We start from the raw sequence: 15,382 nt of genomic DNA, 5'->3' as shown, positions 1-15,382 counted from the left end.
TTTTTTTGATACTTTTATCTCTTAAATTCATGGGTTTCCCCCTTATTAATTTTCCATAACTTCTGGGAAAAAAATGAGTTTCTAAACGGTAGGGGGAGAAAAATGAATTTCTAGAAAATATACACCCCTGGATCCATAGTACAAGACTTCCCAGCTCAGCCTGTTTTTGCTCTGTTCAGTCTTCATCATAGTAAGGGGGGGGGCAGCACCCCCCTCACTTAAATCCTGTTTCCGCCCCTGATTATTGTCAAGCACAGTGGGACTAAAACTGTAAAATTTGACGACGACGTTTAAGCAGGGGTCCACATAATTTCATTTTTAATCCCAGATGGGAAATGAAAATACACTTTTTTGTACGTGTACTACACTTCAGAAATGGGTACTGCATTTGGGGTGTTAAAAGATGTAAATATCAGTAATTAATATAAGAGATAGATTATTAATGATATACAGAAAAACAATCACCCCCAATTGCAGCAAACATTCTGCAGAACGGAATTTTTTCTACAACTTGACATCATACTTCCAATTGTTAACAATAACAACCTGTTTTAACTTCTGTCCCTAATATCATCAATCAACCAACATTTTGGATCGTATTGATGGAATTATATGGACCCCTGTATGTAAGTAATCTATTGTGTCTTGATTTTTGTTAAAGTAAAATATTCAATATTAGCTTGTTAATGCACGTATAAAGTGTACTTTGCACAATTGCTGAATTTTATGTATATCAAACTATTTAATATCGTCTTCCTTATACTCCATTATATTGATACCACTGTTATTTTTCTTAAACTAATTATTAGTTTTTTTTTTTATTTGTACGACAAATGCTTCCATCCATTTCGCTATGTTTTTCCACCGAAATCCGTATGTTTTTATATTCAAATTTGACTAAAACAAGAAATTTAAAAAAAGATAGTTGATTAATTAAGAAAAATTTGCCTAGGAACAAATACGACTGCGTACCTGTTAAAATACTACGACAGGGAAGCAAGGAGACGGTGGTTCACCGTATCAAATCTGGTCACGTCACCAGAGAGGAGGCTGACCCCTCCTCTTCACCGTCTAGCACAGTTGATATTGAGTAAGTGTTTTAGTTCTGAGATTACAGGGAAAGATTGTATACTAGACAGAGATTACAGGGACAGTTTGTAAACCAGACACAGATTACTTATATAAATTGTATACCAGTCACAGATTACAGGAATAGGTTGTATACCAGACACAGATTACATAAATAGATTGTATACCAGACTAAGGGATAGGTTGTATGCCAGATACAGATTACTGGGATAGTTTGAATACCAGACACAGATTACAGGGATAAGTTGTATACCAGACACAGATTACTGGGATAGGTTGTATACCAGACACAGACTACAGGGATAGGTTTTATACCAGACACAGATTACAAAGATAGTTTGTATACCAGACACAGATTACACAGACAGTTTGTATACCAGCCACTAATTACACAGATCCTAAAATAAGTTATAATAAATACTTCTTTTAAAATTGTATAATTTGTATTTATTTTAAATAATGACTACAGTGACTGTTTTTATATGTTAAAATTAGATGGAATATGAACAAAAATTAAAAATCTTTGTCAAACAAGTATAAAAACGACAACAAAAAACGAGTAAAATTTAAAATAACTAGAAATTCAAGCCGCTTCGCGCCCTTCTTTCTAGGCTTAAGGGCGCTTCGCGCGCATCTTCTTTTTAAATTGTGAACATGTTCTTTTTGTTTACATTTAAAAACAAAGAAGAACAAATTTTTGCGGATTTTTAAAAAAAAATTCGCGGATTTTCAAGAATTTAATTTTTTTACAAAATTGAAAACCTTTAAAACACATTTTTATTTAACTTTTATCATTCATAAACCTTCCCTGTGGTCACGTGATGTCCCACAAAAAATTTGAGCCCGATCGGTTCAGCCGTTTTGACGTTTATTGGATAGAAACAGACAGACAAGCCAAATTTATATATAGATGATAAAAAATAAAGGAAAAAGATATAAGAGAAAAAGACGATAAAATACCACAAAAAAATATGAAAAGAATTTAATCAATAAAACAATAAAATGTTATTCCATTAAAACCAAAATTAACTGAGAACCCATCTTTTATATCTTACATATATCGTACATGGAATAAACTTTATTATTTTACTAGCAGATGAAAAACAGGAAACTTCTAATGCAGATTTATTATGTCAACCACTGCAGCTCCTACTCCACCCTTTCTAGGGTTCCTTGGAGTAATCCAAAAACTAAAATAAATCTAAGTTTCTGGTTGTCTAGGGAAATCTGTACCCGGAGTAGAACGGAAACAGCTCAGTTCCAGGAAAATTTTGAAGTATACATGCAGACCCTGATCTCACAGTGCCTAGATCCTAATTTTCTCAACGAAATATTTACGGAGCAAGGTAATAGTGAACAAAATAAAATTGCAATTTTTTGTAAATTCATTTTTAGATAACCAATTTATTTATTATTTATATTCTCAAAAACATGTTCAGTTTGAAATTAGACTGAAATATGCTACGCGTTTTTTTTAAACATGCGTTTATTCTCAATAACTGATTATTTTTCTACAGATTTCGAAATTTAGTTAATTCAAGTAATCAAGTAAATTGAGAAAAAACACGTTTAACATTCAAATCTAATGGATAAAAGTCTACATGTCTACAAATTAAAGTTTCTACAGTCTTCGTCGTATATATCAATACAATGAAGACGAATTTTTATTTTTATTTATATCAAGCTTTTTAACAGCATGATTACATATAAACATGGAAAAAAGCGCTTCGATTAAAAAACTTCTCTTTGATAAACTTTTTATTCGAAAAAATCTTGTAAACAATCAAAACTTAAATAAAAAAGTCGTCTTACTTGTGTTAATAAAACCGCCGACTACATTACTATTTAATTTTTAATTTATTTTCAGACGAGTATTTTGTGTCCAACATTGAGAGAGTGGACAGCGTAACGCTTCTTAGAAAAGATAAACTCTTCATTGGAACATCTTGGACAATTGGGTAGGAAGCTTAATTATACTAGCTGAAGTGCCCGGCGTTGCCCATAAAATAAAAAATAAAATGTTGAAAAAAAATTATTGAAAAAATTTTTGAGAAGAAAAAAATTTTGAAGTTTTTTTTAGCCTATGTTACACCCAGGGTAACGTAACCATGGGTTCCCTAAAAAGGGTCAGCCAATCTGGTTCAACCATTTGGCCAGCTAGTTTAACACTTAAACATTTTATACCACTGTAATAAATGTAATGAATAAAATTCAAGCAAAGAAATTTATAATAAATTCACGATTAAAAGCTCAGCTGAGTCTAAATTGCTTTTAGTCTTTTACACTACACATTAGACGCGACTTGTTTCAAGACTAGAGCCATATTTTAGTCTTAATAGTCTTAACGACAGCTTAGGCAAGAGATTAATTTATGTGTCAGTTTGGTTTCTTTATTTCCGCCTAAGTAAGGTTATTATTGATTATTTTTTTTTACAGATTGATCGTTGAATGATGATTATAAAGTTGTTTTTGTTATTATTATCCCTATTGTTATTGTTATTGTTATTGTTAGTGTTATTGTTATTGTTAGTGTAATTGTTAGTGTTATTGTTATTGTAATTTTTATTGTTAGTGTTAGTGTTAGTGTTATTGTTAATGTTATTGTTAGTGTTATTGTTATTGTTATTGTTATTTTCATTATTATTGTTATTTTTATTGTTATTGTTAGTGTTAGTGTTAGTGTTGTGTTATTGTTAGTGTTATTGTTATTGTTATTGTTAGTGTTATTGTTAGTGTTAGTGTTATGTTATTGTTATCATTACATATGTTTAACTAGGTTTCAGAATGCATTAACAGTTTGGCCTTGTCTGGATGATCTTGGAGCTGAGGCCTGTACCTCCACTGTATGCGGGGGATGTGAAAAATCAAAGGTATTTTTTTTTTAAATAGGAATAATGTTATTTTATAGGATTAATATCTTTTTAACCATTTTATTCGTTTATTTATTTATTTAAGAATTAAACGGAAAATATAGATCTGCTTTTTTTGTAATATTAAAAATTTGCTTGGGAACCCAGTGTTGCACAAGGGAGTCATAGTTACTCCCACCGTTTACCCGCTCCTTATCGTAAATTACGATTTTAGCTATTTTTCACGATAAGAGTCGACCCACTCAATTTAGAAGCTCAAAACCAAGCTTAGAACATTCCCTTTGGTCTCCCGAGTTCCCCCAATCAAATTTTGAGGCAAATCGGTCAATGGATTCCTGATTTATGATCGGACAAACAAACTGACAAACCGAGATTACAACTTTATATATATCATATGTTACATGTAGATAAATGATAAAGGAATCTTGTCAACTACCCCAAAACGATGCAGAAACGATACTAAAACGAATTTGTTATTATGATCGTTTTTGAATGGGTTTTTAATTTTCTTTAGGATAAATATATTGCAAATTTCAATAAAAAAACTTTTAACAATTTATACAGTTTTGAAATTTTGGACGTTTTATTAATTAATTTTTTTGAAAATTCTGAACAACTAACAATACTACTTACGACTTTAATTTTATTTCAAAATACAGAGTTTTTACATTATGGAGAATATACTCTCCCCCTCCCGAGGTTTTTATTTCTCTTATAAATTTTTTAAACTCTGGAAAATCACGTATTTTTTTTAACAAGCTTAGAATGTGATAACGATTACATAATTGCATTTAAGAAATTGGACAATTGTTAATAATGATATTTTTATGGGTATGGAGGGGCGGGGAGTATTTATTGGATATCGGCACAAAAATATTTGTGTACTACAAATAGATTATCAAGTACATTAGGTGGCAACAGAGTAATTAACCAATTATACACTACGTCACAAGTGTCAAATATAACCAGGACAATGAAATTTTCTCAAATTAGTTGACATGTTTTCCAAGATTAAATTAAAAAGGTCAAAAACAGAAACTAAAGAGCACATAAAATTGCACTTATTTCTCTGTAAGTATTATTGATGATTTTGTCGGACACAAAAACTGAATTGACATTTGTGACGTCAGAATACAGCTGTACTGAGAGTGTACAAATTCTACGTTGCCATCTATTGTACTAGAATCTATTTGGTGTACTATAGTACAATGGGAATCAGAAAACAGTGGAATAATTGTCATCTACTACTTTCATTGAATTTTGAAATGCCGGAAAGGATTTTACAAATTGAAACTTTTTCTAAAACTTTTTAGAAATTAATCAGTTGCAACATTCCAAGTAAAAGAAGGAATAAGGACGACATTCTTTTCTGATTCTCACTTTGATATGTTTTCTTGTCAGGCAAGTACAATGATACAACTGTACGGTCAACCTTATCATCCTAATACACTGTGTGCAGTCCCTCCTGATACAGATGCCATCATGAATAGGGTAAGTCAATAGTTATTGTCCTGGTGCTGGTCTTAGTTAAAGTCTTAGTCATAGTCTTAGCCATTGTCTTAGCCATTGTCTTAGCTATTGTCTTAGCTATAGTCTTAGCCATAGTCTTAGCCATAGTCTTAGCCATAGTCTTAGCCATAGTCTTAGCCATAGTCTTAGCCATTGTCTTAGCATTAGTCTAACCCATAGTCTTAGTCATAGTCTTAACCATAGTCTTAGCCATGGTCTTAGCCATTGTCTTAGCCATTGTCTTAGCCTTAGTCTAACCCATAGTCTTAGCCATAGTCTTAACCATAGTCTCAGTTTTTTTATGGTCATAGTTATGGTCATTGTCATGGTCATTGTTATGGTCATGGTCATGGTCATTGTTATGGTCATGGTCATGGTCATGGTCATTGTTATGGTCATTATTATGGTCATTTTTATGGTCATTTTTATGGTCATTGTTATGGTCATGGTCATTGTTATGGTTATGGTCATTGTTATGGTTATGGTCTAGTGTTCTTGGTTTTGGTTTTTACCATTATTTTGTTCTGTTGTTGTTTATGAAATATTTTTCTTTAATTGTTAAAAATAGTTTTTTTAACAACATAAGTAATATTCCTGAAATTATTTTAGAACTTCTCTGTTTGTGGACTATGTGCCCGATTATGTCAGCTTTATCATAAACTACATCATCAGAAATATCAGCTATTTGTAACCTGCAGGTACAAATGTATAAATATATATTCGTTTACAAAACTGTGAACAATTTATGTTATTAAATAACCAGAAAACTGTTGAATAGGAGAATACGACTTTTTTAGATTTGATTTGATTTAAACATTAAACAAAGCAATTAAAAAAAAAAGAGAATTGTTTATTTCCAATTCTTTAAAAGGTTCAAATACCCCTCCTTAGACGAGCCGCCCCCCCCTGATTTACGAAAAAATTCGTTAATTAGATCAACTACCACATTAAACAGTTTTGTTCAATCTTCATGACAGAAACAATCTCAAAGAATAATAATTTTCTTAAAACATTTGTTTAAAAAGTTAATATTTGCAAATCATTTTTTTCCATTTCTTGATCTGAGTTCGAAACCCTTTTGTCCATTTGACAGCCCATTAAAATTTTTTTTTTAAATAATCTTTTTGGTTTGTTTATTTTCTTGAGGTTTTTAACATCGATTTTGATGGTTATGATATCGTTAGAACTGACGAGGGTCAACCTAGACCGAAACATATTTTCAATAAAATGTGTAACTAACATCTACTGAAGGTTTGGTCCATCAGCATCACCGAATTTAAAAGCAATTGTCAATGTTCGTTGTACACGAATTCATTACAAATAATAAGTTAATTTTGAATTGTTTTCCTTATTAAAGTTTAAACATACACTGAAAGATTGCATTAATGTCGCATTCCTATTCCACAGTGTTAATGGTTCTCACTGTAACAGAAAAAAAACAAAGATACAAAAAATATACAGAATACAATTACTAAATAATTTGTCTGTCTGAAATAAAAATGAATATATTTAGTGATATTGTGAAGAGTAGAAAGGACGGAACCCCTGGAATTGATACTACGAACATATTAAATGAACTCCTGGCTGATGATGCATGGTTAGAACAGGTGATACTTTTACATTGGTTATTTTTACGGATTTCAGGGGCGTATTCAGGATTTTTTTTCACGGAGCGGGGCTCATCATCCGTTGGGGCCTGAAAACCCCCTGGATAACCTAGATTATCAGTTTTATCGAAAGGATTGCAAAGACGTGAATTCAAGTGCCACCTAGTTTATAGTTTATAGGTTTCGTTTAATTAGCTTTGTTGATATTTTGAATTCAATCACCTATTCTGTTTTTAGGACAAAAAAATGTTCAAAGTAACATCTAAAAAATGTATATTTTAAAAAAAAAATTTATTTTTTATATTTCAGCAATTTAAAGTGATGCAAGATCTCTGGGCTGATGCGGACTCTTTTCAGAAATAGATCTGGAAATATTTTATTTAAAATTTTTTGAATAAAAATGCTCCGGCCGTGGAGACCCTGTGTTGATCGTATTTGTACTCTATTTATCTGTGATAAAATTACGCACGGGTTTAAAACCGTTAGTCAGGGATGTATATTTTGTTGAAAGTTCCCCCCCCCTTTCCTTTTTTCAACTTATATGACAAAACAACCTAATAAAGTATAAAATGGTATTAAAAGCGTGGAATAACTTGGAAATCATCTCACGGCGGGTGAGGGGGGGGGGTATTTAATTAAAATGTACACTCCTGTCGTAAGAATAGCAAGCACAAGTTTTCAATGGTTGTCGAGTTTTCAAAAAAGTTTGTTGAACTTTCTGATATTTTCTTAGACGTATTGTTAATTTGCTTTCAATGTGGGATTGAAACGTTTTTTTAAAATTTCAAAACATTAAAAAATGTTTTTATTTTTTAGATAGAAAAAAATGACAAACTTTGATTTTTGAAAAATTTATTTTCTGGCATATTCAAAGTTTGAAATCACCATCTCAACCCTAAATGATATTTTTTCAACCTTTTTTTTTACTCTTTACTTGTGCCTTTAGTAAATTGTAATTTAATTATTAAACAATTGTATATTTAATTTTGATATTGTTAACTAAATGAATATTCATTCTGACACTTTCCTAACCAGTTAAATCTTGTATTTATCAATTCCTATGTTTTTTTTTTTCATTCTTTGATGAATTAAATTTGATTGTTTTCCGTTTTGTGAATAACCAATGTGATATTTGCATGGAGGAGAAATATTAAAAGGATTGTCAGCGCCATTTTAAATAACTCTCGATTATAAGAGTGCCATCTACGATTCCCAAACAACCGTTTTTTAAAGCCTTTTTTCTTAAATTGAAATTATGAAGTAACGGTTTTATTCTTTTAATTCGGGGTAAGTGGCAGGAGTTTTTAATATTTTTATCCAAAAAAAAAATTTTGTAGCTCAGAGTTTAGTATTAAAAATTCCCTTTTCCATTATTTTTTTTAAATAAAAGGAAAGGGTAGGGGTGCTTCTTTGAGTTATTGGACGTTTTTTTATCTTATTCTAATCCTCTTAAGAATTAGTTTTTGTTTCAATCTTTGAAACCATTTTAAACTCGTTGACAATCCATTAAAGGTTATTATGTATTATTACAACAATTTGTAGTCAATAAATTTGTTTTTGGTTGGCCCCGATTCAAAAAATTCAGCAATTTACCGAATGTGCATTAAATTTGATATGTGATGACCTGTATATGTACATTGTATACATTAATGGATCTTGTGTTTAAGGTAATTTCTGAAAGTGAGAATGTTGAATGTCGTCTTATATTTTTCACATTCTTTATTTTTTTTTCTTATCCTTGATGTACTCAACGCGTAATTTCAAGAAATCCTCTCTGGAAAGAAGGCTTGATTCACAATGGTACCCATAACAGCTTTGTCTGATAAAGTTATAATTCAATATCATTCGTAAATAGTTAATATAATTTTTAAGTACACTTGCGAATCGGGATTTGCCATCTTTGCATGCTTGAAATTATGCTTACAGCCCCTTTTTTCTATTGCTCACGCTTTTAGGGTTAGACAGATTCTATTCTAATGTAATTAATACTTGGAATAAAAATATTCTTTATGAAACTGGCCTAACCGACCTAATTATCCAATTTCGAGTTTGATGGTTTCTATATAAGTATTTGGTAGGTTTTACTGGTTTAAGTTTATGATTTTAATCATCTCTTAATAACTCCGTAAACACTGACCCAACCCAACTTATTCTATTTTAAAGGTGCATCTCAAAGAAAAATATAGACATTTTAAAGAATAGCAAGGAAATGAGGTCGAGAATATCTCATTTTAGGAAAAAAACTTTAATTTAAAATACTATCAAAATCAATTTACAGAAGCCAAATTGTATTAAACGAGTTAAACTGCATTTTTCACGAAAATCATAAATGGCTCCCTCAAAAATTAGGCTAAAAGATAAAAAATGTAAAAAAAATCGCTCGTATAATTATAAAAATCAATTTCTTAAAGGAATATTGATATGCAGTTGGGTTTCTGAAAAATGCTCTCGCCTTTGAAATCGAGGCATTAGGGGCTAATGGTCGGTTTCTGGCTTATAGAAACCCAGCGGGGAATGGTCGGTTTTCAGAAATGGAACAGTTTTAAAGTTTTAATTAAAAAACTAAATATCGGCAGCAGTACATTAGTGAAGAATACGACATTTAATGAATTTTTTCGATGTATGGATCTACGGTTTAACTGTAAATTTCGCATGTTTTTATACACATTTTCGTCCTTTTTGCATACAGTGGTATGAGATTATATCAATATAACGAAGACGACTTTCGATTTAAATTTTTTGATTTATATTAATCTTTCAACAAAAGGAATACACAAACACATGGAAACAAAGAAAAACTGTTAATTTTAAAAGTTTTTCTGAATTTACTTTAAAACTTGTAATTAGAAAAAAGCTGTTCAACAATTAAAAATCAAATAAAAAAGTCGTCTTCATTGATATAATCGCCTATAAAACAGGGTTGATATTTTATGCTTTAAAGTCTTCTCGTAATTCTCCGTTTGAAATGAATGAATGTTACTGAAATAACAGTTAATCAATTTTAAAATCTTTGAAAAAATTGGCATTAACCATGAAAAAATATATTCAAAATTCAACATGTCGAAGAAAGCTAATCAGCAGTTTCTCAAATGAAATTAATTAAAACAAAAAACTCTAATCTTTAATTGTGATACTTAACGAGGTTTTTAAATTTGTTTTTAATTTGTTATATAATTTAAGTAAAATACAAAAACTATTTTTGCGTTTTCCTTTAAAATGATACACCTTCGAATAAAATAAAAATACTATTCTTATTATCCATGTTTCAATATCGCTTTTGAGTAAATGTATTCACAGTCTCTAATTTTCTGAACTTATAAAATGAGTCCCGAGGGGCATTATCAACTAGATTGATATATACGCAATGTAAATAGCATCAAGTTATTAATCTAATAATTAGCCAACTACAAACTAATAAAATCAAAACATGAAACTACTTGGAACCCTAACAAACTTTAAGATAAATTCATTTAGTTTTTAGGTTACTCGATATATTTTGTGTTTGTAGGACTTTTCGATATTTTTCTCTGTGGCGTGTCAATGTTTCTTCTGGCGTGTGGAATAGCTTCGTGGCGCGTAAACTAAATCTAGCGTTTAGTGTGGCAAAGATTGTGATATGAAAAGGTTTATGTGGACAAATTTGACTGGAGTTTTGAAAGGAATTTGATTGGCGTGTGGAATGGTTTCCGTGGCACGTGAAAGATTTGTATTGTATGATATGTTTCGCGTGTGAAAAGGTTAAGTGACGGATAAGAATGGTTTGAAAGGCATGTGGAATCGTTTGTTTGGCGTGTTAAATGGTTCTATGCGGAGTGTGGAAAGGTTTGTATTATTTGTGTTGTTTGTAAAAAGGTTTGAGTGACGGATTAGAATGGTTTGAGAGGCATGTGCAATGGTTCAAGCAGAAAGGGAAAGGTTTAAGTGACGATTAAAAATGGTTTTTGTGGCGTGTGGAATGGTTCAATCACAGAACAGTGCGGAAAGGTTTGAATGGCATGTGGAATGGTTTTTGTGGTTGTGAAATGGTTCCTGTGGACAATTGAAAGGTTTAAACGGCATGTTGATTGTTTTGATTTGCGTGTGAAATGGTTAAAGCAGACTGTGAAAAGGTTTGTATGGTATGTGGCATGTTTGTATGGCGTGTGAAATGGTTTAAGCAGAGTGTGAAAAGTTTGTATGGTATGTGGAATGTTTATATGGCGTGTGGAATGGTTCAAACAGAGAGTGCAAAGGTTTGTATGGTATGTGAAATGTTTGTATGGCGTATGAAATGGTTCAAACAGGGAGTGCAACTTGGTTGTATGGTATGTGGAATGTTTGCATGGCGTGTGAAATGGTTCAAACAGAGAGTGCAAAGGTTTGTATGGCATGTGGAATGTTTGTATAGTGTGTGGAATGGTTCAAGCAGAGTGTGAAAAGGTTTGTTTGGTATGTGGAATGTTTTATAGCGTGTGGAATGGTTCAAGCAGAGTGTGAAAAGGTTTTAGATAATTAGTGAATTAAAAGCGAGAATTGATATTTATTATATAAACACGTGTTTTATACTATTTACTCTTTATCTGTTACAAATTTTTGTTCTTAAAACTTGGCATTCGGATTCATGGTTGCTAACATGCATCATAATATTTAAAATTTTACTCACGTCTAACTAAAGTAAATTTTACTCACGTCTAACTAAAGTAAATATCACGTTTGATTGAAATCCTTTATGTTCCAAATCATAACTCCAACCAAGAGCTATTTTTGAAGAACAAAAAGTTTTGAATGTCTAATATGTAAATCAAAACTAGAAGAGCTACGAGGTCTCAAAGTCATAGCAGTAATGAATTTTACTTTCTCCTTCTGGCTAGTTCACCATTTACTGTCACTTACAATATGTGCTTATATACTTGTATTCTTGAATGCAGAAAGGAATTGAGTTTCCCCACAAACTCTGATACTTAAATACCTTTGCAACCTAATGTAGACCTTAGATATTTCAAACTATCAACTCTGTTAGTGTTAGATCAAGTAATCTAAGGTTGAAATATCAAAGGTTTACACCGCCAGGTTGCAAAGATAAAGGGAATGGAATATTCAAGATTGTTCCTTTACAATTTCTTATTATTTGGTTAGTTTTAAGCGTCTTATATCTATAGTGATTCGAAAAAAATAACGTCAAAGCTTAAAGAGACAATGACAATATGTATAGATCTTTGCAGCAGCCTTGGGTTTACTACTATTCTAAACTTCTAAAAAAATCAAATCTTTATTAGAATTTTGATTTGAAGACAATTCTAAATTTTATTTATATAATATGTCTATATCATTTCTATATCAATTAACCAAATCATACATTTATATCTTAAGTTTACATAATTATATTTTCTATATTACAAAGTTCTTCGCAAATATATTTATATTTATATGCTAGCTATAGCTAGCCGAACGGCTGGACCAAATGGGCTAAACAAATTCTTTCAAAATTCCACGGGCAACGCCGGGCACTTCAGCTAGTTTTATATAATACTAATTTACAGATCGGACCTTACCATGCCACTACTTGGATACAATGTTAAATATTAAATCTGTTGATATTTTCAACACGTTTAGTTTTCTTTTTCTTATTAAGACAACTATTCTTATGAAAATATATTCATATCACATTTCTCAGAACATATGTATCTGTAACTATCTACAGGTGCGCAACTAGGGGGGGGGAGCCCTGGTGGCATGCCCCCTTAAGAAAGCTTGCCCCCCCTTTTTTTTCTTTAACGCTTGACTATCTGCAGCTTAATTTATTTTAGTCCCCATGCAACTCAACTTTACTTCTTGGCCTTATCATTATTAAATCAATTTAGAAGAAATTATTTCATTTTCATTATTAGTGTAAACTCCTGAAATAGTTCACCAACATGTTTTTTTCTTTCTTTTTAATTGACAGTTAAACTTATAGATAAATAACTATACAGATAGAATACTAGATGTCGTCTTTTCATGAAAAATGTTTTTTTCCTTCACAATAACCCCGAGGAAGAAGCCATAAGGAGTTACGCGCATGCTGCGTTGAATGACAAGACAGAGAAAGAGAGTATCCGCGTAACTCCTTTGTTCTTCTGCTTCAGGGTTATTGTGAACGTAAATACCCTAGATCTTAGAAAGACGACATTTAATATTTATCTGTATTGTTATTAATCTATGATTAAACTTTTTATTGTCAAAGTAAAATTTTCAACAATGAAAATAAAATAATATATTTTGTAAAACTGTGAATTTTGTTTTTAAGAAATTTCTTTTATCGAAAAGTATTATTAGTTGCAGCTTAAGATAACGGTTTTAACTTAGTTTTAAGGGCATTGTTGTGAATCTGGTGTGTTACTCTTTTATTGGAAATGGAAGGTCGCTTGAAATTATGTTGACTTGCCCTTTAAGGTCATATGGGTATAAAAATTTTCAAAAATTACCTGGGGGGGATTTTCGGTGTGATACGGGGAAAAATGGCAGGTACAGGGTGTCCCAAAAACATGGGAATTCAGTGACGAATTCGATATCGTCTTTGTTATGAATTAGCATTTTAATACCTAATTTCAAAAACCATAATATTATTATGTCTGCTCGAGTTTTTTTTATGAATAGGGTAAAAGACTGTAAAGATGTGTCTATAATGTCTCCGCAAGATGAACAGTGAAGACGGACAAGTTTATTCTGTTTGTATACTCCAATTTTCTTGTTTTACTAAGTACAACCTTATGCAGTCAAAACATAAACAAACAAAATGAGAACATAGCAGACGAAACTCTTACAGATTACAGCTTTCTCAGTAGGTTTACTAAATCTAAGAATTATTTGAAAAGACGATATCGAATTCGTCACTGAATTTCCATGTTTATTGAGACACCCTGTAGTTAAACTTGTTACCCAAAAATTCATTTATTTTCTCTCCAGAAATCACTAATCTGTTCCCAATTAATCAAATAAACCCATAAAAAATTTTTTTCAAAAGGAGAATGATTTTCTAAGAAATTATATACCCCGGTCCTGAGTGATTGAAAATTCACATACAGGGTGTCCCATGAAACAGGATTANGATAGGGCCTTAAACAATAAGGTATATCAACAATGTCAAACCTTTTTGTGTATAAAATAAGAATAAGTTCACGAACCTCTGCCCCTTCGGTAAAAGTAAATTCAACTTATAGGAAGCATAAAGTCTGACCTCGTCAACCTTGTTGCACCGGCTAGTCCATAGAGTAAGGTACAGTACAAACTGGGAACGGAAAAGTTGACCTGGCTCGGAAATTCAAATGTACTACAGTTGCCTGTGTGTTGGTCACTATCATGGCAAGCTTTTAATCTGTGATGCAGTTCCCATTCAAGTGAGAGAAAAAAATGAAATTGAATGTGAATTAAAAAAATTAATAATCCAAAAATAGATTTGCCATTTATGCTTAAAATTATAAAGTATAACAGAAAAAGAGATTTGCGAAGAATTGTCGGCACTTAAGTGAGACCCCTAGTTAGTAAAGTCACAAAGTGCATTTCTATAGCGGAGAATAAAACCTACAATCCCGCATTGCAGTATTCTTTGCTTAACCTTCAATTTCATACAGAATATAGAGTTTATTGTGTTAATTGGTTTATCTTGTGGAAAAGATAGTGTTAACTGCATCATTTAGTGAAATGGATAGTGTAAACTGCGATCATTTAGGGAAATGGATAGTGTAAACTGCATCATTTAGGGAAATGGATAGTGTTAACTGCATCATTTAGTGAAATGGATAGTGTAAACTGTGTTAACTGCATTATTTAGTGATAGGGATAGTGTAAACTGCATCATTTAGTGAAATGGTTAGTGTTAACTGCATCATTTAGTGAAATGGATAGTGTTAACTGCATCATTTAGTGATAGGGATAGTGTTAACTGCATCATTTAGTGAAATGGTTAGTGCAAACTGTATCATTTAGTGAAAGGGATAGTTTCAACTGCATCATTTAGTGAAATGGATAGTTACAACTGCATCATTCAGTGAAATGGATTGTTTAAACTGCATCATTTATTAAAAAGGATAGTATAAACTGCAGCATTTATTGAAATGAATAGTTGCAACTGCATCATTCAGTGAAATGGATAGTTTAAACCGCATCATTTAGTGAAAGAGATGGTATAAACTGCAGCATCTATTGAAAGGGATAGTGTTCACTGCATCATTTAGTGAAATGGATAGTTTCAACTGCACCATTTATTGAAATGGATAGTGTAAACTGCTCCATTTAGTGAAATGGATAGTGTAAACTGCATCATTTAGTGAAATGGATAGTGTTAACTGC

At 31.4% G+C, this 15,382-nt stretch overlaps 1 protein-coding gene across 1 annotated transcript; it reads left to right on the top strand.

Annotated features, from left to right (window-relative positions):
* Positions 1–929: 929 nt before the first annotated feature.
* On the top strand, positions 930–7,565 carry LOC111699982 (proline-rich protein 12). Its single transcript, XM_023470789.1, has 8 exons — positions 930–1,090; positions 2,311–2,435; positions 2,957–3,047; positions 3,866–3,959; positions 5,361–5,450; positions 6,078–6,166; positions 6,982–7,075; positions 7,385–7,565. Exons 2-8 carry the CDS (start codon positions 2,372–2,374, stop codon positions 7,436–7,438), a joined length of 576 nt encoding a protein of 191 aa, XP_023326557.1. The 5' UTR covers positions 930–1,090; positions 2,311–2,371; the 3' UTR covers positions 7,439–7,565.
* The last annotated feature ends 7,817 nt before the right edge of the window (positions 7,566–15,382 follow it).

Source organism: Eurytemora carolleeae, unplaced genomic scaffold (genome assembly GCF_000591075.1).
Source record: "Eurytemora carolleeae unplaced genomic scaffold, Eaff_2.0 scaffold375, whole genome shotgun sequence".
NCBI classification, from domain to species: domain Eukaryota; kingdom Metazoa; phylum Arthropoda; class Copepoda; order Calanoida; family Temoridae; genus Eurytemora; species Eurytemora carolleeae.
The sequence above is the reverse complement of the archived record's forward strand: the minus strand, read 5'-3'. Positions and strand labels throughout refer to the sequence as shown.

Bases quoted from the DNA above. Each gene is read 5' to 3' on its own strand.
- LOC111699982 (XM_023470789.1), top strand. From the start codon at position 2,372: ATGCAGACCCTGATCTCACAGTGCCTAGATCCTAATTTTCTCAACGAA. The intron at 3,960-5,360 runs GTATTTTTTTTT...TTTTCTTGTCAG, and splicing joins GGGGATGTGAAAAATCAAAG to GCAAGTACAATGATACAACT. The intron at 6,167-6,981 runs GTACAAATGTAT...GAATATATTTAG, and splicing joins CAGCTATTTGTAACCTGCAG to TGATATTGTGAAGAGTAGAA.